Source organism: Argiope bruennichi, chromosome 1 (assembly GCF_947563725.1).
Source record: "Argiope bruennichi chromosome 1, qqArgBrue1.1, whole genome shotgun sequence".
Classification (NCBI taxonomy): Eukaryota; Metazoa; Arthropoda; class Arachnida; order Araneae; family Araneidae; genus Argiope; species Argiope bruennichi.
The window spans coordinates 51638907-51662985 of record NC_079151.1 but is presented as its reverse complement, the minus strand read 5'-3'; the positions used below and the strand labels follow the sequence as shown (position 1 = coordinate 51662985).

The 24079-nt window shown below is 28.0% G+C and overlaps 1 protein-coding gene across 2 annotated transcripts in view; it reads right to left on the bottom strand.

Annotated features, from left to right (window-relative positions):
- LOC129967086 (patatin-like phospholipase domain-containing protein 2) overlaps positions 1–19920 on the bottom strand; it is a 28139-nt gene extending 8219 nt beyond the window's left edge. The window contains exons 1-3 of one of the 2 annotated variants that reach the window (XM_056081792.1): positions 19787–19920; positions 19427–19593; positions 1354–1586 (exon numbers count right to left, since the gene is read on the bottom strand). In XM_056081792.1, coding sequence (XP_055937767.1) covers positions 1354–1586; positions 19427–19589 — 396 coding nt within the window. In that variant the 5' untranslated portion in view covers positions 19590–19593; positions 19787–19920. The other variant, XM_056081867.1, reaches the window with a different exon arrangement.
- Between the last annotated feature and the right edge of the window lie 4159 nt (positions 19921–24079).

The following is a 24079-nucleotide window of genomic DNA, read 5'->3' as shown; positions in this document are numbered from 1 at the left end:
AAAAATAGTCGTGTACATCATTAATGCAAGCAAATGAAACGCAGGTGACATTTTTATTTTATCATTCAGGAAATCGAGGCTCATTCACGTTTAATATGCAGCAACGTGAGCCTTCAGTTTCCAACAAAAACAGAGAAAAAATTTTCATGGTCTAAACAACACGCCCTTGAAAATAACCAATAGCAGCGTAGTAGGAAGAGGAGTGTTCTGGCGATTCGTGAAGAGCCCAGTAAACACTGCGCATTTTCATCAAATCAAGGACATCTAACTAACTGCTTCAAATTTTCGAATATCAACAGCTGTACTCCATCACACTGCTGATAATATTCTTTCATTATTCCGCTTATTTTTTTTCCTCTCAGATAAACATACGGTTAAGTAAACTAGACCGAATTCTCACATCGAAATGTAAACACACCTTCTTTTCCGCGCATGGCAGTATAATATTAAACCAGTCACGAGCAGGGATTACGCAACTGATTAGATGCATTATCTAGAAAATGAGCAACTGTTAAAAAAGTTTACATGATAAACGCTCAGTAAGGGAGATGATAGTATTATAACAATGACAAACTTGCCCGCGAAACACTGAAAAATAGATTTTTTTTTAAGTTGAAATAATGCATTTCACCATCAGCCTACGCTACAAAAATTACACAAGTCTTATGACTTGTTTCCCCCCTTTCCTTTCTAATCTATAACAATAAGACAAAAATAATACTATAAAATCCTGCATTTATCGCATTTTTTGAATTTCAAATAAAAATGATTATAAGAATTCATAAGTTGGCTTAACTTGCTTGTCTAAATTCCGTTCAGATTTTTTTTTTTTTTTTTTTTTTTTTTTTGCTTTTCTCCTTAGGTTTTAAAATAAATCACGAGGTTTTTTAATTAATTTCAAAAATTAAAGAGAGAAAAATAATAAACGATACAGTTTTTTAAAGCACATTTAGTTGTACGCTTACAAAATAATCTTAGTGTACTTTAAAAATCAAATCGTTTTATTTGAGTCATTTCTTATTTTCAGCCTTTCAGTCAGTTTTAAAATTCACTATTAGATTGTATAAAATGTACAGAATACAAATTTAATTAAATTAATCGCTTGAATATTAAGTTCTGGAAATATTAAATTAGAATATAAGCTGGTGTGCAAAATTTCAAAATTCCAGCACATCCGGAAAGAGCCGAAGCCGGGAAAAAAAAAAAAAAAAAGCCGAATACAAAATTCAAATTTTACAAATATAACATAAGTAAGTTAGTTAAGAATATAAACACAAATTTAATCATATTTACAAAAAAACAAGAATTTAAAATCTTATATTAAAACAGGAAAGGTATAAAAATATTGCTTACCTGAATGAGTTCTTGCCTCGAATTAAATTGGGACAGGATGACATTTTGATTATCTGACCATCTAGTGACGGAAATGAATAATCGTCCACTGCAGAGAATGTGGGCATTTTCCGGCAATGCATTTTCAAGGCGTTCTTTCAAAATGGAATTCAGATCGAACCTCGGGCTCAGAGGGCCAAGAGTTTGAGACCTTGCCTTAACAGCGACTGACAATATATCGGTAGTTGTCTGACCTGCAATAGAAAAAAATAACCCTTATGATTCTAAGCTGACTTAAGCGAAGTTGACAAAATGAGTAATATTTCCATAATATAAAACGTAAACTGAATTATTTCGTAATATATTTTACATATTTGCAAAATAAAATTGCTGATCGAAATTCAAAAAAAATCAGTCTTGTAAAGTTCAAAAATGATCATGTACGTTTAAATTTAAAAATATCAATATCTTTATAGAGATTTAGTGATGAATATACTTGATAGTAAAAATTAATCCGAAAGAGCTAACATCAAACAAATGAAAATAGGAAGAAAATATTAAGACTTATAATCAAATATAAAGATAAATCTTGAAATGTTAAACCAAAAATGTGAGAATTCTTTTAGGCAGACGAAAATTTTACACTACATTATAGTTCGATTTTCATTCCAGTATGTTTCAACACGGTAGTTACAAACTAGGTTTGAATAATAATTGTTAGTGGTTATTACCATATTGATTGTAGATATATGATCAATGGATTTTCTCCAAGAGACGATTATTCTCAAAAAGTATTTTAATACAAGAAGAATTTAAAATGATTTATTTCCCAAAAATTGATTATACGAAAATTCAAACGATTTCTTAAAAAAAAAAAAAAAAATTGAGAAAAATTAGAATTAACTATTTTACTAAAAGAAAATTCGCAATATTTATTCAATTATGCAATGTGGTTGTTAACGATAGCTCAAGAGAAATAAGGCCAATGTTGTTCATCCAAAGAAGTCGATTCATTGATGGCTGAAAATGGACACATCTCACATAACTTCATCCGTCAAGAAGTTTAGTCTTCATTCTTATTCAGAAAATGATGAGTTGATAGTTAAATTAACGCCATATTTTGAAGAAATGTGATGGGATGAAAAGACATAATTCATAATTTTGACTAGATGATAATAAAGATTCCAGATCATTTGAAAGTATTACGGGGAAATTTTAAGGAATCACTTTGTCTCTAATTTTGGGGAACTTTTTTTTTCCACTATAACTAACCGCCTTTAACAACCAATTATTAGTCGTGAATACTATTTGCATTTAATAACACTGATATACAACTTGATGTCCAAAATTTCCTCAATAAAATATTGTTATTGAGGAACGAATATTAAAATATTAAAACTATGTTATTTTCATAACCTTATACACCTGTTCTGATTACTGCATAAGCGAAATTTCCTAATGGAGTCGTAGCTATATGACATCACAGCGCCATTAAAAATTTATATGTCAGGATAATTTCTATTCCAAATGACGATAACATAGTTTCACTTTCTGATTTCTCGAGTAAATATGCAGAAGCAGAATTTTCTTTTGTCAATTTTTAACAGTTGGAAAAGGCCATGCAGTTAAATATCTGATGAAACAATTGAAATGGTATGAATTTAATTACTACAATGGACTAATTGTTGCAAATCAAGCAAAAAATTGTTTATAAAATCAAAATTTAGGAAAAATTAACCTGAAATTAAGCACAAATCATTAAAAGTACTATTTTTTAAATTTTTTTCTTTTCTGAAAGCATTTTTAGCAAAAATTTTTGCTACAATATTTTCGTAAGCTTTCGTAGAAAAAGAAAATAACTTCTTGCTTCATTTTTCATTATAATTAGAATTGAATTATAAAATTAATATAAAAACCCCTTCAAGATGCACATTCCAATCCTTCAAAATATATATGTGCCAAATTTGATAATTCTAGGTCGAAAGGTCTATCCTTTACAGCACCAACACATGTACACAAATTTTCTTTTAATGTAATAAAGATAGATTATTTTAATCAATAATCTGCATTAAAACTCGCGTGAATAAATACAAAAAATGATCAACGGCTTTTATTCTCTTTAGGTTACGTTTAATCTTAACAGATGAGAGGAGATGACGGGAAAAAAAAGAAATATTGTACATAATCAAATAATCTAGAAGAAGGTCAGACTGGCCTCACAAACTTAATTCTTTATGTATATACAACTACCTATAAGTTCTTCTTAAAAGAAATCTTAATGAAAATCTGCACAAATAACACTGTTATTTATTTTCATATATCTTTCATTTTTCAATGTTCCTACTGACATTAATGGATAAAAATTGTATTAGCAGATTTTCTGTCATATAAAGAAAAATCAAATTTAATGGTTTATTGACACATTTTATTACAGATTTTCTGCATATAAGTTCTTTGAAAGAAACTCTAAGTAAAATTAATATGGAATTTATATTTACAAGGAAACACGTGTCCTTGCATTCAAAGACTAAGAAAGATTTAACTTTATTCAAAAATATTGTTTCATGTAGTTTTTTAAGGTTATAAATAAAATCAGATGAAAAAAAATTTTAATGATCGCTAACAAAGAATTAAAATAAAGATGAAAAAAAAAACTCCACAAACAATATGAACCCCAAAATTATTCATTGAGTTATTCTTTAGACCAAAAGCAGATATCCTTTATTAACAATGAATGAATGCTTGTTTACTACTAATAGCCTATAAGTGAATGACATCTTGCCGCCAATTCACGTGACTAGAATTCTCAGAAGTTGGTATCGCCTTCGAGATAAACCGTCCTTAACCCCGCAGTTTACACTTAAAGAGCGAAACAATTTCCCTTTCACTACACTTGAGGTCCTCCATCTTATCTCTAAGATAAGATGCCCTTCACCTGGATTGACAAGTCAGTCACGACGCACACGGCAGACGTCAAAATTTCATAATGGTTCGATCGAGTGACATGGAATAACGTCTCATCTTGGACGACTTGGCAAACAGTCAAACCTGCACAGCTGACAGCACAATATCTCAGGTGAAAGCGAAGACTCGTAAATTAATACCGCCTCCACAATTTTTTACTACATAATGTTACTTAGATGATAAAAAAGGAATGAATTTTTCAGACGTAATCTTTTCCAGTACCTGTTATGTCACGATTTTTATTTCTGCGTCACATTACGCAAATATGCAGTTTGCGAAGACATCTACTGCGACATTTCTTCTCCGTCTTACCTCATTTCATGTAAAAGGAAGTATTTAAAAGCGATTTAAGTGAGAGGAAAATAGATAAATAACGTCATTTCACAATCAGAGGATTGAAATAAAATGTGTCAACAAAGATTAAAGACGACGACGTTTTCTTAAAACTTTTGAGAGATTTAATTATGTTGACAAAAAAAGGTACTAGGAAGCAGATTTCTGCTACATTGATATGCAAAACTTTTTAGCGACCTCGGATGTTAATTCGTGAAAGAAAAATCGTGTAGCAGTCGCAGAATATTAATTTAAAGGTCATATAATCCAGATTTAGAGCATCTTAGAAACAAAATTCAATTTAAAATCTCAAAATGATTCACTATTAAAAATGGAACAGCTCAACATTCATCACTAACATAATTTTCAATCACACTGCATCTGTTAAAGGGCATCTGGATTTTTTCAATCATTTTTATAAAAAATAAAAATTGAATAAATAAAAACAAATCAGAGTAAAGTTCACTGCGAAATTCTTATATAATCGTTCTTTAAATACTGAAAAATCAAACATTGCCGAGCTGGAAAATTAGAATTAAGTTGCAACTGCCTTTTAAAAATGGCCTTGATTAACATATTATATATATATATATATATATATATATATATATATATATTACAAGAATAAGTAAATTTTCTATCCACAACATTATTCAATAATTCGGAAACCGTCGAGATTTGATAATAGAGTTCCAGATTCAAAATTGGAAAATCCAAATTTCAATTATATCGTGTTTAAAATCTGCAATAATCAATATGGATTACAATAAAGGGCGGATACTTATCGTTAGAAATAACTATTTCTCAGGAAAAACAAATAAGATATTTTCCTTCTCAATAACAAAACAGATGCAAAGCTTCTGTTAATCTTCTGTTCAGAGATGAAAAAAACGACCCATATCAATGGATGTAAAAATGAATTTAAAGTATAAGAATGGACTCTCCGATATATTACACGGACGAATGCTCAAAAGATTTTTTTTTAAATTTTCGTGCTGGTGGCATTTAACTGGCCATAATTAACGCCGATTGAGCTCTTTACATGTTATCAAAAATACCTGGAGGAAAAAAAAAATGACTTTTTTTAGTGCAAGATTTATATCAGCACATTTTTTTAAGTCGGAAATTTAAAAATTCCAATGAGACAATTTGTTACAAACAGAAAAACTTAGAAAAACAAAAACAACTGAGAGGTTAAATAAATATTTGCGCTTATTTAAAACACTCTTCCTATATCGGAGAAAGTAAAAAAAAAAAAAAACTTTAACAAAAAAACAAAATTTAAAAAAAAAAAAAACTTATCATTGTGAGGAAAAAAAACAGCAATGTGAATACATTTTCAGAAATGGCAGAGAAATAAACAAATCATGTTTTCTTTTGTTGTTGTTTTGTTTTATTTTTTCCCCCATTTGTTGACTGTTTCAATGAACGGTTTCATCTGCGTTTTTCAAGAATAACAAAAAATACCGACGGATTCAATTGTTATCTATAACAGCTGTTTTAAAATTTATTTAATTTCAATTACAAATTAGTTGTTTCGATAATATCTAAATGGTCAGCCAGAAGTCACAATATCCTCATGTTGATATAGCATCTAATATTAGAATGCGAGATGAGGTTCTAGTCATCTTTCAATCCCGTCGATTCCAAAATTATAATATCCCTTCCCCACAACCCTAGTATAATCTCTCTCAAAAACGGGTGCAATTCATTCACATCTACGTACAGACAGTTTTCAATTCAGTCAGAAGAAATGCGGTTGAATTATGTAACTAAATAGCGGCTATAACCATACATATAATAGCATGTACGCACACCTTTACATACTATAAATATGCTGCCACGAATGCGTACTGAATAAAAATATGGTTTCGCGCAAAGCTAGTACAAGAGAATGACTTTCCATATTTGGCCACCAATCCGCTCTAACGACCAACTAGTCGGCCAGAAATAGTAATTGTGTTTAATTTCAATTTCATTTCATGTACTATCTACTACACTAGCAGCTTCGCCATATATATTTTTTCTAGAATATATGTGTCAAAAAAAGCAAAACTCGTATATCTGTAAACAATTTTCATTCGTACAAAAAAAAAAAAAAAAAAAAAAAAAGCAAGAAAATTGAATTGATAAAAGTTGTTCAAATTAGCTTTGCAAGATTGATTGAAAAATCGGAGAAAAAATTGTGCCGTAATGAAATTAATGTCACTATAAGATAATTTCTGAAATTTTAAGATGGTGTAAAAATGTTTGATAATGTTTTATAAAAATAATGTTTGATTATGTTTGGTAAAAGTAATATTTGTTCAGAAATGAAGGCGGAAAAATAAAAAATCTTTTAATATTCCATTTCACACTTTATAGAAAGGCATAGAAACTTTTTAATAGCTCAGTTAATTCTTCTAGCTGCTATAGAAATGAATGCGAAATTTTGTTTGAATTTGTAAAAAGGTGTGAAATTGTACAAGGTTTTTTTAAAAAAACAAATGAACACACACACACATTATATATATATAATCTCATGTCACGGTGTTTTTGTTCGTACTCCGCCGAAACGGCTCGACCGATTTTCATGAAATTTCTTATGTGTATTTGGTAGGTATGAGAATAGGTCGTAAAGTATATTTCATAACGCTAGGTAATTAGGGTGTTCCTATTCACGTTCACCGTACGCTGAGGAGATCAACGCTTGCTTGAAATCATCGCCACTGTGATGTTGAAACAGTCCAGTTAAAAATAAACACGCGCGTCCAAATGCTACAGGATCCATCTGCTGACACATTCTCGGACCAATTGTTAGATATTGGCGATGGAAAAGTTGATGTCTAATAAAATACTGGATGCATAAAATTGCCCACTAATTTCTGCACTATCATTGATTCGCAAAATACTCTCATTGACCGCATATTTCCCAATGTACGCACATAATAAATAAATCACGCGTGGCTGGCAGAAAGAGCCATTTTGGCAGCAAAAATTGTGGACGTCGACGATTTAAAGTTCAAGATACAGCAGTCATTGCCAGGTGACATGGTATCATACAAATTGATCGATACAGTTTGCGATGCTAACGAAGCTGTAAATTATCCAACAGAGTTTTTGAGCTCACTGGATTTTCCAGGCATGCCACCACACCTTCTACGACAAAGTTGGATCTCCGGTTATTTTACTTCGGAATTTAAACCCACTATGGCTGTGTAATGACCCGCGATTGGTCATTAAAAAATTGGTGTAAAACGTTATCGAAGCCACCATTTTGAATGGTAAATTCCGAGCCAAATATGTTTTGCTGCCAAGAATTCCAATGATTCTCACAGACGTGGCAAACATTGTTGGAAATTATGTAAAAAAATTGTTAAAAATTATTAAAATTCGGGAAAAAATACACAGTAATTAAATTAGTTATATTTAAAAAAAATTATTTTCTGAATTTTAAAATGGTGCAAACATTGTTTTTCTGCAATTATATATTTGCAAGTTATAACAGATATATGACAAAATATCACTTGATTTTCAATTTCAAAAATATTTTCAATTAAAATCGCCCCAAGATGCACACTTTCACATTTAATAGTATATCTGTACCAATTCAAGTAGCTTTAAGTCGAACAGTCTGGGCTGTACAGTGCCAATGCATACAGACACATATTCTCTTTAGTAGTAGTAGAGATTCGATGGACAGTGACAGCAAAAAGCAGACAATCGTGTTAACATAAAAAGCAAAAATTCAAACAGAAAATCAATAATTACAAAAAATATATATATTATCGGAAATATTAGGGTATGATTCATGTCTGCAGGTAAACTTTGAGCAGCGATAGCGTATCACGGAAAAATATCGGCCAGTTACTTCCGTTTTATTTGTATTGTTTAATATTTGGTATTCCATCTTATCACATTCAGACATAATTTTCTGATATCGTAAATATTGCCGAACAAGAGTTGCAGGACAAACGTCATGAATTCTTAGACACGAAGACCCTGAAAAGTTATCTTCACTTTCCTATCGAGTGTTGATATCTATCTGCGCATTTCCGGATACTGATTCCCAGAAGTTTCCAGAATTTTGAACTTTAATCCAAATTACGATAAACAATTACTTGATCCAGCAATTTTTTTTCCACAAATTACTATAGGATTAAATATACTATACAAAATACTATAGGATGGCGAGAATTCAAACTATGTATTTCGTACATATTACATATGCGCATCGCTATTATTATAAAACCGCTTTGATAAAACATATTAATCCTGAAGTTTAAAAATAAAATTAATTTTTCGCCGGAATCTCAGAAAGAGCGTACAAGCAGCTATAAGTACACAGTCATATCGAGATTCTTAAATGTGTCACATTTAATACTTGGAGAGAACAATAACCTTAAGCGATGATACTGAAATTCCTAGAAAATCTAATTAAAAATAGAATTCCCTAAGATGTAGAAGCCAGTGAAGGAGAAGATATAGGGAAGCAGTAAGCTCGACGGTTATTCGTCTGAAATCGTAAGATGAAATAAAAGAGAAGAATGTATATGCTGCTTTATAAGATATGAAGAATTACAGCAATGGATATGAAAGACTATTCTTAAAGAGATTGAATATATATATATATATATATATATATATATATATATATATATATATATATATCAATTGGGTAAAAGCAATAGTTATTTGAATAATTTCTGACAAAAAGAGAAAAGTAATAAGAGAAGGTTTTTCAAAATGTGACTAAAAATTAATCTTAACATAAATTTTTTAAAATCGTTGTGACTTTATATTATATGTAATAATTTATGCTTTAAAATAATAATTTTCTAATCGCTCGAACTCTAGCCTCACTTTAATTCTGAATTTCGCGGGATTTTATTTTCCTACAGAACCAAAATGGGTATCGGCAAATTCCTTTCTAAAATTATACAAGTTCAAAATACTGTCACGTATTGTTTTCTTCCAGCTTTTTGCCATCCTAGTCGAAGCTTTGACAAAAAAATCTTGATAACAGAGTAAAAAATGAAAGATTTCCTTAAAATCATGAAAAATAAAATTTGTTAAAGGATTCCACATCTATTTATTTAAAAACTGTTTCACATACATGTGTATACGTAGTATGTTCCACATTTACTCCTAAACGACTGGCCCGATTTCAACCAAACTTTGCTTGCCTATTAGGAATAGCGTCAACTTTTCAATGCACAAAAATAAATTAAATATCTAATTAATTAATATTAATTGAAATTTTGCCTAATTCGGAGCAAATTGTTTTACCAGAAATATTTTAAGGTAGTCTGTTTATAAAGGTATATTATTTTAAGGTAGTCTGTTTATAAAGGTATATTATTTTAAGGTAGTATATAAAGATAATCAATCAAGTGGTGTGATATAATAAAAGGATTGTGTATAGTATAATATTTACACAAAATTAGTTTTTATATTAAAAATATTTTAAATGAAAGTATTTAAATACCGAGCAATACTGGGTATATCAAATAGTATAATATAATACCAGTTAAATTGCTACATCATCGCTCTAAACAGAAAATAATGTTGTAAATGATCTATTATAATTGTTACGTAAATGCTGCCGTAGAATAAAAAGAGAAATCGATAATTAGTAATGGATTAAGTTATCACTGCTAATTAGCAATTCAAATAGCACATTTCTAATTAGAGTCATCGAATCAGTGAATATTTTTTTAAAATATCAAGAACCTGCATTTACCTTCACTGTCTATAAACTAGATTTGATGATATAATCCTTATAATATAATTGTGAAATTTTCTTTATTGAAAACAAAATACCATAATCTACGCTTAAAATATAAATAATTTGACTAAAGTTTATCAACCTTCAGTTGCTTTTAAAATGATAATATACATCGGAAGCGATTTATTATTTTAAAAACTTGAAAGAGAAACAAAGAAATAAAACTACAGTCTCTATTATCTGTCTTACTAATCTCAACACATTTTCTTAAAAACTTATCATTTGATTATTTTTTCTCCTGTGCCCAGAAGCATTCCAAATAGATCATTATTTTAAACTACAAACTGATGTCGTAATAACGACATAACACAATGACTTAATCTACGTGTCATTAAACTGAAAAAAAAAGTTACAAATGTATCAAGGCCTGACAAAAGCGTAAATTACTGATTATTGGTGTCCTTCAAATCAGATAGGTGACGATTTCCTTAGAACTTTAATGGTGCACCATAAAAAAAAAAATCAGAAAATCACTTATCATAGAATTAAGATAAGAATATCCTTTAAAATGAGATAAATGCGAAAATGTCATCAGCTTATTTGTCTTTCCAGTATCCGCGTGCGGCTCATACACAGGAAAATATTTCACAAAATTGTGACAGCAAAAAAGTCTATCATTATGCTGACAATAGCAGCAAATTATCACGAAACAAAAATGCTGAAAATGAATCATTAAATTGCAACTGTTCACTTAAAAATTTCCCCTATATCTTTCATCAGCCAAAACTGATATAAGTCTTGCACATACAATTTTAAGTACCAGTTCTTCGCAACAGCTGAATACGCTCAACCGAAATAATTCAAACAAAGTGTTAACTTCAAATGCATTTTTTTTTTTTTTTTTTTTTTTTTTTGAAATCGACTATTACAATCCAATCCAAACTCACAGTAAAATACATTGAGAATGAACTTTTTTTTTATCCTGAAATTCGGACAGAAAGACATTTACCAATAAATAATGCAGATATCGATCTGAAAGTTTTACCGGATATACTTTTTCCTATTTAACAAGCACTTTTCTAATTTAATCCTGACTTAATTAACCCTTTCTAGGGCCGTGGGAAGTATGCTTCCCACCAAATGTATCAATCTTTGTATGAAATTATGTAGGTTGGCATAAGTTCTGACAAATTTTTTTAGAAAGACAGACACTTAGATGCTTCAGTTCTTTATCTTACACAAAATGACGTGCCTTGATTTGTTACTTAATTATTAATTAACCAAATTAATTAATTAATCAAATTAAATTTATTTAATAAGCTAAATGGTTCCCTTTTCCTATTCTAATTTCAAGCCTAAAAATATTTTAACATAATATGACTAGAAAAAAAATGGCCTTTTAAAGGGTTAAACTACCTTAAAGTTCAACAACTCATTTTATAAGTCATTTTAGAACATATAACTTTCTCATTTAACTTTTTTTCAGGCTAATATCTTTTATTTAAACGCAAAAAATCGAGTTTAAATTTCCTCTGTGTCTATCTCTAGCCACCTAATTTGGTACAATATCCAGATGCAAGTATAGTGGCCTCTTTTTGGATGGCCAACTGGATAGTTTAAAGTAACAAAATAGCTGTTTTGCATTTTCCCCCCCATAAAAGTACGATTCGACTGAATTATTTATGCCTCTAATAATAACTCACTTAAAACTTTTATACTTCTGAGCCAAAACAGGGCAAATAATCAATTACAATTATGTAGTTTAAGCTAATCATATTGTAACGCGTTACTATCAAATAAAATGCGATTTCTAATGAAATTTAATTTCTTGATAAATACGCAATTAACACAACGAATTACATAATCTACAGTAGGAAAACAAATTATTATTAAATGCAACCTCAAAAAAGTCAGTGAAAAGTTAGTTTAAATTCGTAAATGCTTTATTTGTTTAATAAAATAAGGATATCACAGCGATTTTTTGGCTTATTGTTAAAAGTTCAGAATTTGATTCAATACATTTCCAGCCAGATAAAATAAAAATGTTTAAAAACAACTTCGAAAAGACAGACAACAGAAAACTCAGCTCAGCACTATTTCGAGACTAAACTGAAGAGATTTCAAGAAAAGTAATTATGATAAGTGTACGCGCACTGGTCACATAACACATCGTCAGTGAAAAGAACTGGATTATGAACGAAGTCATCTCAGACAGCGAGAAAATTTGATTGAAGGAAAAAAAAAAAAAAAGAAGATAGGACTTTTACCTTTTCTTGAAACTGAAAGCTAAAAATAGAAATTTGTAGTAGCAGTCTTGGTCCAAGTCCAAGGTTTTGTATCCAGTAATAAAATTAAATCTTGAAAGAAAGCAGAATCAAAAACCATTTTTAAAATAGAAAAATCTTGCGAAAGAAAAAGATTTCATAACGGTGTGTTCTTTGAAGTTTGAACTGGTATTTAAAAAATATCACATAACACTAAAAAAAAATTCAACTTTTGGAACTTTACGGACATAACAATCTCATATCTTACTTCCGCTTACAAAAATACATCCGAAACGACCTTTTGCATCTCTCCTACAGAGCGTTCGATTGCGTTATTCCTAATTTTATCAGTTGTTTGAGAATTTAGCGTTCATTTTTCTCACGCTTATTATTATGAAAAGAAACAGGAAAGAAAAACATGAAAAAAATATTTAAATAAATATCTAAACAAAAAAAAGCGTGGGAATTCTCCTCTCAACTTTTCCGTATACATTAACACATAGAAATCATTTATAACATATGTTCCCAAATTATTGCATCTATGTGCTATGTTCCAACGTATTCGATAAAAAATTTTCCCTAATTATCTAAAATTTCTACGTACAAATGAAAGTAATTAACATCCTCGCTGGAACACCAGGACGTAAATAAATGCAATAATATATATTTTCATACAAATAGTATCGCAACATAGATGTTAAAAAATCTTAGAAAATAAACTCTTTTTAATGCTGTTTCGTAATAGAAACAAAATACAGTACGTGTCTTGGCTACAAAAACTTTTCCTCCCTTGGTTTTGGTCCAAATTGAATAGCAAATCTAGAGAACTTCTTTCAAAGGGTAATCTCTAGCACGAAAATGAGAAATTGTTGCATAAGTATGCAGGTTTTCGTTAGCCCTAGAAATAATGTACAGTGATCTTAAAAGGTTAACGGCCTTATCGCCGATGACAGAACGCCCCTCCTTATGAGGGTTCAGGGCACGTGATACTTATAATGAAGTTTATTATGCATAATTCAAAGAATCTGTATTTATTATCTGCGATAATCAAGTCATTCAATTTTATTAAATGTCCTCGTGGGAGTGTCTTTAATATAAACGCTCTTCCTTTTACGAGTTCACGTAAAACGGATAGATACAATCATAAAAGTATTTTTTTCGCATTTGCAAATATATAAAACAAGGAAATTTATCAAAATTTATAGGTCTATTTTTTAAATATTACAAGTTGCCTTCCAGATATAAGAGAAAGAGAAAACATGAATATAATAGGTCACAATAATACATTATAAAATGTCAAGTTTGCAGGTAAATTTATCGAACTGATTTAAATATATTTCTTCATGTTCATGTTGTTGATAGAGGAGATGGAAGATGGAATCATTCTTTATTCAATGTGATGGGAAACGCTCACTAGAGTCTTTATTATGCGATTTCAAAAATATGTGGAAATTAAGATCATGTTATTTGTACATTAAATTACCACTCATGTAATAATATTTATTTTCATCCATTAAACCTACTCGAACTTTAGCGCATAGACTAAAAATAGATTATCTAATGAGAGCTTATCGCATTCAGATCATACTACAAATCAAAGATCACTGACCACATCGTTCTACTAACAGTTGATTAATTCATAGCTATAGATAAAACAAATATCCATCTTGGGTAAGAATTACGTTAAGAATGATCAATATGCAAAGGGTAACTTTATATGTGTACATACAGTATTCCATCTATAATATTAATACTCCGTTATAAAATAAAATGATTTCAATATTTTGAATCATGGTCAAATATTAATCACTTGATGACATTCAATTCTCCAAGGTTTTCAAGGTCAGATTTTATATACTAGATTTCAAAATGTGTAAATTGGATGGAACGAAATTCCATTTAGTAACTTTCAGCGTATAATTGACCCTCCACCAGTAGAGCGTAACTTCCAAAGGAATTGCATATTATATTACACATCAAACATTTGTCAGAAAGACTAATAAGTCATTCATTCACTAATCCTTGAGAGTACACATTTTTAAAAGTTTAAAATACTTTATAACGAGAAATGAAGGTACAATGTCCAGCCGAAATTGTTTTGTGTACGTCACAAAATTTTTAAATTAACCATGTTAAGAAAAAAAATTTTTTACAACCAAATGATTACGGCCAACTTTCAAAATACAAATTTTATATTTAAACTCTACTTTCATTTAATTAATACTGATAGAACGTGAAAACAGTGGGTCTGAACTCAACATGAAGACTAATGTAATTGCAAAGACTATATTTAAATAACTAATAAGTGATTTTGTTCCAAAATGTTCAGTCAACAAAAAGAAAAAAAAATGTAAATTAATTAAATAATTCGGGGAAGTCTCCCTCTTTATAAATTGAAAAGAAATATCTCCCCCCCCCCGAACTCATTCGGTTTACACTATCGCAGTGCTGTGGTCACAAAACAAAATTTCTTTTGAACATCAAAGAAAGATTTTTAAAAAAATGAATAAAAATTTTAAAGAAATAGTCATTCATCACAAAACTATCCTGATTCAAAACTTGCAATCATTTAAAGGAAAAAACAATTCATTATCGAACATTTACTTTTCTCCTTTCGACAAATGAAGATGGATATTGTTAAGAATAGAGATAAATTACATAGCTCAATGGACTTGAATAAAAAATTTTGTAGTGAGGTCTGTCACAAATAAAAGGAAATTCTATCGCAAATAGAAGGAAAACGTGTTCTTATTGTTATGTTTCTTATCACCAAGTGTTTTAAAATTCATTTGAAAGAGTAGAATGCAATCGAATGGTGGGGGTAAAAAGAACAAGGAAGTTCAGTTTTCACCTTGAAATTATGAGACATCCGCAAGGAGAGGAGAAAACAAAAATGAAATCCCAGATGTAACTAGTGAGGGTCGCGTGTCGAAATAGCAAAGGAAAACCGGTTGGTATGAACATGTCGTCGCAGTCTCTATTTTTAGTGCTGACACGAGATTTATAAAAAGATTAATAATTAGACACCAAAAATAGCAAGATCAATCGAATAAAGGGCACTTGAAACGAATAACTGTTTACTTTTTAATCTGAACACACTGAGAATTAATTAATAGCATCACGTATCAAAGAAATATTTCATCAGAAAATTTCACTTTTCAAGGTCATTAAAAGTACATATTTGAAAATTCTAAAAATTAAATTTCCCACATGAAGTAATAATTAATACAACATTTGTATTTATTATTGTCATTCAATTAATAAATTTTCAGTAAGAATAACGCATTTTTTTTAATTTACATAAATATTAATTGTTAAATTGTTTCATTCTCCCAATAATTAGTTATTTAACAAAACACTTCAATTACTAAAATAAAATTTAAATGTGTTCTTCATTTTCAACACTATATATATAATTACCAAATTTTTAATATTGTTTTGTAATAATAGATAAATTCCAATTACTATAAAAAGGCTGATAGCCTCTAAAATTACGAGAAAAGAAAAGAAATTTTAATTGAAACAATGCCAGCCAAAAATATAATTAAAGTTAAAAAAATCAGAAATTACTTCCCACTTACTATTTTTACCAACAGAAGCAATCTCTGCAGCTAAATTTTGGGTTATGGAAAATTCTGTATTTCATAGTAAAATATTTTTTTTCCCTGTTTTAATTGAACTTCATTAAATGAAAGATATATTGTTTGGATCAATAACCTTTAATTATTCTTTTCTGTGGTTACTATGAGGGAATATAACACATTTTCCATTGACCAATCTCAGACACTTTTTTGAGTAGTTCCTACAATCATATTAGTATATAACTTTTATTATTATTTAAAAAAAAAAAAAAAAAACTCTATCCATGCAAATTTTTTATGAAAAACAAATTAACCAAAGCTTCTTATTCTACAGTTTTAAAGTTACATTTCAAGATAAATTGTCTCCAAATCAAAGATACTTCATACATTAGGGAAATTTTTTATTAAAACAATCGAAGAATCATTCCATTATCCCAAAATATCCGATATGTGGATAATAATTTTAAAAATATCTAGAAAATTCTGTGAACTATTACAGCAGTTAATTAACACAGTGACTAATTCCCATGTTATCAGAAGAAGTATTGATAATAAGTTCAAAAGAATTTCCAGAATCTCAACCTTGAACTATACAACCAATGGCTGATAAATCATTCATTCTTATACAATTAATAGCTGATAAACATTCATTCTAATCATTCATTATTTAATACAAGCTTTTTAATGCTAAATGTTACTTCTGTACAAGATTTAAATAGTTGTTAAATTGGTACGTAATCAATATTTTACAGTAGCAAGATTTTTAACATTTAAACACAATACAACATACTTGCATCATAGTAATTAAATTAAATATGATTCATCCTTTCAAGTTTAATAGTTAGATAGTAATACCACAAGAAGTTCAATTCTCCAAATGACTGGTTCCTGATTTTCAAATTATTTTTTTCATAAATGATTACTTTTACTAGCTAACTAATGAATTATCAAATTTCACTTTATTTTAATACCTCTAAATGCCAGCTTCTAAAAACAATTTCAAAATAATTAAGTTCAGTCAGGTACAGAGAACACATTAAAATATGGTATATTAACTGTATTTTAATAGTGTTCCTAATAACTTAAACGTTTACAAAAAGGCATTTGTCAATTTTTTTTCAATCTGGACTAATAGATAAAGCTTTATTAGACATAGGTGGGCATAAATAGGAGAATAAGTAAGAAATTATAATAAAATTTGCTTTAAAAGAAAAAGTTTATTTTTCTTTCTAAATTAAAGCATTTCAGATCAATAAGGCTTAAATAAACAGTGATAAACATTTTCCAATAATATCAAGTATTGTTCTAATACAAAAAAAAAAAATGTATATATTTTTTTTATTTTCATGATGAAAATATATTAAAATTTAGGAATCTCAGGCAAAAAATCTTCATTCATATTCAAAGACCAGCTGTGTATGTACTATATAAAATAAACCATATGGACAGTAATAATTCAAATACATGGTAAATAATTTACTGAAATAATTGCAAATTTTTTTCCCAAAGGTTTCAATAGCAATCAATAAAGAAGTATTTTAAAATATCTTAATAATGTTTCAAAAAATACTATTAAATTAACTATAATACTATTAAATATATACTATTAAACTAAATAATACTATTAAATTAAATTAACATAACATACAAATAAACTGAGTCTAAATCTCTTTATATATATATATATATATATATATATATATATATATATATATATATATACATACATACATGTATATTGAATGTTTATATCAAACATCTGAAATGTACACAAGAATCTGCTTCAATGTATTTCAATAAACTATAGATTAAATGTTATGCAATATTATTTATAAAAATATTAATATTTGAAATAAATGGCAATGAACTTGCATTTGAAATGATAAACAATAAGCGTGTACCTATACAAAAAGATATAAAAAATCTTCAACTTCGAATCGTTTTTCAACCTAACATAATTATATACTCATGAAGATTCTGTTGTAAACTTTATGAAAACTAAGTTTTCATATATTAACACTTTAATTTCAATTCTCTTCACTTATTAAACTAGTCGATAGCTTATGAAAATACAAACATTTTAACACTGAAGATCCAATTTTGTCATTTCTTCACAACATTTTAAAAAGTTAATCTACAATAAAACCATCATACTCTTTTTGAAAAAACTGACCTAACAATAATTAGGAATTAAAATTAAAAGTATTAATATAAAATAGCTATAATTTAATGTCATTTTTTCGAATATTTTGAGCAGTGAAAAACTCTCTAAAACATACAAAATATAGAACTTTCTAGAAATTGTATTTGCTAACTGAAAGAGAAAATAATATAACTGTTTCATTAATAATAAAAATTATAAAAATTAAATGGTATTCAATAATACAAATTTAAGATAAAATTAAAAATAAAAATTTTTGAAACTTCAATCATTTTGAAAACAAGTAAATTGTTTTGCTACAAAATTTTTAATGAGATTTTAAGCAGAAATGCATAAGGTAAACATATCAATATCCTAAATTCAATAGAATTTCATCCATCATGGATATTGAATTCATAGAGATTTTTTCAAGTAAAAGAACTTACAAAATTAAGAAGTACACTATTTATAATGATTATAATAACAAATGAAATTATACTAAAAAATGAATTAGTATTAAATTTTATTAAAAAATAAACTTATGTTACATTGTTTCTGTATTCTCTATTATAGTATTTAATAGTAAATAACATTAATTATTTTTGTTATCTATAAAAAATGAGATTTAAGACACTTTGCAAGCATGATTTCTAAGTTAATCTTAAGACAACTAAATATGTCTAAATCTATCTACAATTGGTTTTATACATCTCTTATAGTTAAAAAAGTTACAATAATTAACTTTTCATTAAAGTTATGACAATCATACTATTTTATATATCCTTTAAAACTGTTAAAAAATGTGAAAATGGAACAGTAAAAGTAGATCTATTAAAAGTGCCATTAACATGGCTCTATATTCTTACATATATATTTAAACAATTTTTTAAAGCAGTATATGAGTCAACCAAATGTGATTAAATCTTTTCAAATCTTGATTTTTTTAATAGTCTTCATTATAAAATTATGCATAAATAATTAAAAGAATAAATCAGCAGTGGAATAGTTATCTTTAATTATACATAATATTTGGAAAACTGGGATTAATCTTTAATCACATATAAATTCTCGTAAGATGGAATAATAAAATGAAGAATAAACTTACCCAAGGAAACATCACAGATTAGTGCTGCTGCTGCTACAGAACCAACAGATGCTCCAGCTATTTTGGATACCAAAACATGAGGCGCGTATTCCCGAAAACAGCTTGCAACTCCAACGTGATAAATCCCCAAAAAGCCACAACCAGCAAATGATAAGTTGATCATCTTTCTAAATGAATTAGAATAAATTAAGCTAACTGATTATGCTGTCAAGATTTAGATCGAATACGCTAAAAGAATCGAACTAAAAATTGAAAGAACAGTTCACTGTAAATGCTAGCTTGAACAAAAAATTGCAAGCATCAAATTTAATGAAATTTTAACTAATGTTTATTTTTACGAAATTGACAAATAATGTTTACCTGGATCCAATATTGCTAGCGCTTATATATGTACACACACTAGGCACAATCGTCCTAGTAGATATGAACTTGCCCTATCATAACCTGTCAATTTTTACTGCGTGTAAAAGATGGTTGCTGTAACGTTTTTGTATTATCGCCAAGAATAGAACTTTCTCGCCAACACTAACTGATTATTGAAGGTAACGCATTAACTTCACTCACTTTCTTGGAAATATTCATTCCGTACGTTATATTCACGCCTTTAGAATTTGTCTTATGTTATCGCATACATAGTACAGAAAGCAATAATAGAATTTTTCATTAAATTTAAATAGGCAATTACAAAAAAATATATTCAAAGCGTAATGATATTTTTTAAAGATATCCAGTATGTAGTCTATAACCACATGAAAATGTGAAATATAAATTTGAAGAATCTATGATGTTCAAAAAATAATTATTATTATTCTTGTTGCCATTAACAAAAACAAGGCAAAGTGTAGAAACATATTTAATACTTCGTTCTTTCTTTATTTAACGTGTTTGAAAGAGAAAAATACGTTTAAAATAATATTCATAATTACAAAAATTTATGCCATTAATTTTTTTTTTTTATTTTTAAAACATATCTGGGTTTTTTATTACATAAATTCATATTTCAATAAATTAACCTTGAACATAAATAGTTTAGAAATTTAAGTCACATTTACTCACTTAGAGTCGCTGTCACAATTTTCAGATTAATCTTGTTCTGTCATTTAATTATTTCAATAAAGGAAAAAAAATGATTGTTTGAAATATCATACAGCATTAAATGTATGAAAAATTAGCAAATCTTTCGTTTGAATTTCTACTTTTCCCTTTGCTGATTACTGTTATGTTCATATATGGTATAACTGAGTTTCATTTTATATTTAATTTGTATTGTTAAAATGGATTCCAATAAGCGAACACAGCAGAGTGCGCTTTTTTACTTTAGATTTACTATATAGTATTAAAAAAAGCATAATGAAAATCAGTTTTGATTATATTTAAAATAAAACAATGAGCTAATAAAAATATCAGTCAATTTCAAGAAATTACTCTATTGCACATCATTTTCTGAATTTATTCCTTTTCTCTTCTTTGTTCTCTTTCCGACGTCGATTTCGTGGTCGAAAATTCGAGAATTTGATATCTGATTCTTCGGAAGGCCTTCTAGATACGGATTTGGTATCATTTCAATAAATGCAGGAGGCATCAGGGGTTAAAGTTTCCCACTTGATTGGTCATGGAATTAAAAAAAAAATTAAAAAGTTGGGATGATAACTCAATAATTATTTTCATCATCTGAACACAGCTCAGTTCGGTTCCATAATAGCCATTGTGTATTTCAAAATGGAGTTACATGAAGCTAAATTGTACTTTCTTTCTTTGGTGTCAGAGGAACTTAAATATAATTTTTGTAAAAATAAATCAAGAAAAATAATAATTTATAAATAAATCAAGTAAAATTAATGATGTGGTGAAAATAAGCATGAAAGTATCGTAAAATTTATGTAAAAGGCCTTTTATAGCAATGTAGTATAAATATATTCGTTCTTCATACATTGTTATACTTTCCTTTATTAAATCTTCACGATTTCTAAGGAAAAATATAGCGATTAGAGACCTATATTTCCTACTTCATCTAGTTTGAGTTTTTAAAAGTGTGGAGAATCGACAATTCTATTTGCACATTTAAAAAAAAAACGAATTAAAAACTAATCTAATTAGATTTTTATTCAATATTTTTAATTTGTAGTAAAAATATTGCCAGATTTATTTTTTCTTTAATAATTTATAATCTCATATTCATTTTTTATTTCAATAAAATATTTTGTGTATATTATTCAAATATTCTATTATTTTAAGGGAGTAAATTATCAAAATTTTTACAGTTTTAATAAGAGTAAAGTTTTAAAATGTTCTACTGTACAAATATTATAATGATGGAAATTTTGTATTAGCCTTCGTACATCTACAATTTTGACGTCAAAGATCACATATTTAATTCCATTTATCTTTTCTGTATTTTTGAATTAGTTAGTTAACATACTTACGAGCACATAAATAAGCAGATATTATATTCTTTGATTGATTTAATGTAAAATTAGATAAGGATCTACAGTTTTGGTGTAAATATCGTATGTTAAATGTCACCTATCTAGTGAGTTGTGATTTTGATTTATAGCCATATGCATATGCACCAATAGACAGGTCGAAAAATAATAAACCTTCAAAAGGATTTGAAAAAAATGACTCACATCTGCAATTCTAATAATAAAACTATATACCAAATAATATTTATCCAGCTCGTTCTCTTTCTAAGTTATCGAGTTCGTATACCTACGGATGGACAATCAACTACTGATAAATTTCGTCCAAAATTTCAAATCCATTTACAGTTTCGATGTAAAGACCATATGCCAAAATTGACTCATCTATCTTGTTGTGTTGCCACATTATTTTGTTACGAAGCAAAAATTCAGAGAGTAGCGTATATTTTTGATTCAGATATAAAGATTCATCAAAATCTCGACGAAGAATTTTTTTTTTTTTCTTTTCTCTAAATATGATAGAACGTGATTAAAAACATATACTATCTGTTTGTGTTAGATCTAACCTTTTGTGAAAAACATTATAATCGTTTCTTCTTCTTCTTTTTTATTTGTTTAGAACGCAAAATAGTTTCATTTAAATTGTTAAAACTAATTTAAAATATAATATCAATATTTACATTTATTATATTTCTGCAACCACTTATATGATTGAAATTTCGTACACGTATTACGCTATTCTTCACATCAAAAGACATAATTCCATCTCAGTATTTACATTTTTTACTTCATCCTTTTAAGGAAAGAGTTGTATTTACAATCTTTAACTTGAGCGCTCATCGAAGATGAGATATCAAAAATCTATGGCAATGCGTCAATGCCGCTTTATCTACAACCTAATAGCTTCGACGAAACTCAAATCTACCATCCAAAGCGCAACCAGAAATTTAAATGCGAAAAATCCAAAAAACTGATGAACAAACAGAATAAACAAAAAAAAAAAAAAAAATGCGTTGATAAGAAAAATCGCTCATTTGCCTTCGAGATTACGACTGTGCGATTGTTTATTTTAAAGATTCGATAACAATGAAAAGGAAGCATTTTTCCTCTTTCCTTTATGCGTTAATATTTGTGCATAAATATTTTTATATGATTACACACTACGCAGTAAATTTCAACATTTGAAATTTAATGAAATGTTCTTAATTAGATGCAATTCTGCAATAGAGGTCAAAATGCCTTTTTTTATTTTGTTCTATTCGCCTTTGGTAGCAGTTGGTTCACCAGGATAAATGTGTTGCTAAAAATTTCAATTAAGTATTATATGCATAATTTGGTCTTAATGACTTCCATAGAAAAATATTTTTAAACTTCAAAATATATGACAAATAGATACTACTTTAGAAGCCTCACACCGGTCTGTTCATTGTGTTATGCATTTTATAAATTTTCTGTCTATATTTTTATATAACCAATTATATTATTGGAAAGAGTACCAGATATGAGTGCTATTTAAAAATGGGTGCTATTTAAAAAAAAATTACACCATTGTGCACGCATATACTTGACAATAAATTCTCTTTGCAAGTACAATAAAATTTCAAAATATTTAAACTACGCCTTTTACTGAACCCTATTCATCATGTCATCATGGAAAAATAAATCAAATCTTCATCTCTTGATTATCAGCAATGAATAGAAATCCAGTATGAAACATTAGTAGGAACAGAGGAAAAAAATTGAGTTATAGCTTTAACAATGAAATATATTGTCGTAAAGCATGCTAATGATATTTTTAAAAATTAGATTTAAAAAAATAAAAAAAAGTTGTAAGATAAAGAATTGATATCATTGAAAAAATAATTTTTTACATTTTAAGATGTCGTAAAAATCCTTTTTGTGCTATAATATTTTCGGAAGTTATTGCAAAAAATCTCCAAAATTTCACTTGTTTTATTCTTATTAATTAAAATTCTTCTTAAAATTTCAAAAAAAATAATTGATCCGAAAAACACACTTTTCCATCCTAAAATATATTTATCGTAATAATTCCTTATATACAAAGAATATTTATTAAAGTTTACGTAAAATAAGCCAAGGTTGAAGGCTGTAGATCAAACGGTCTGGTCCGTAGAATGCCAACGCATATATACACATTTATCTTTATTATTAGTAGGGATGTACTATTGCTTAACGATTTTTTTAGACTTTATATTCACCTTTGAATCATTAA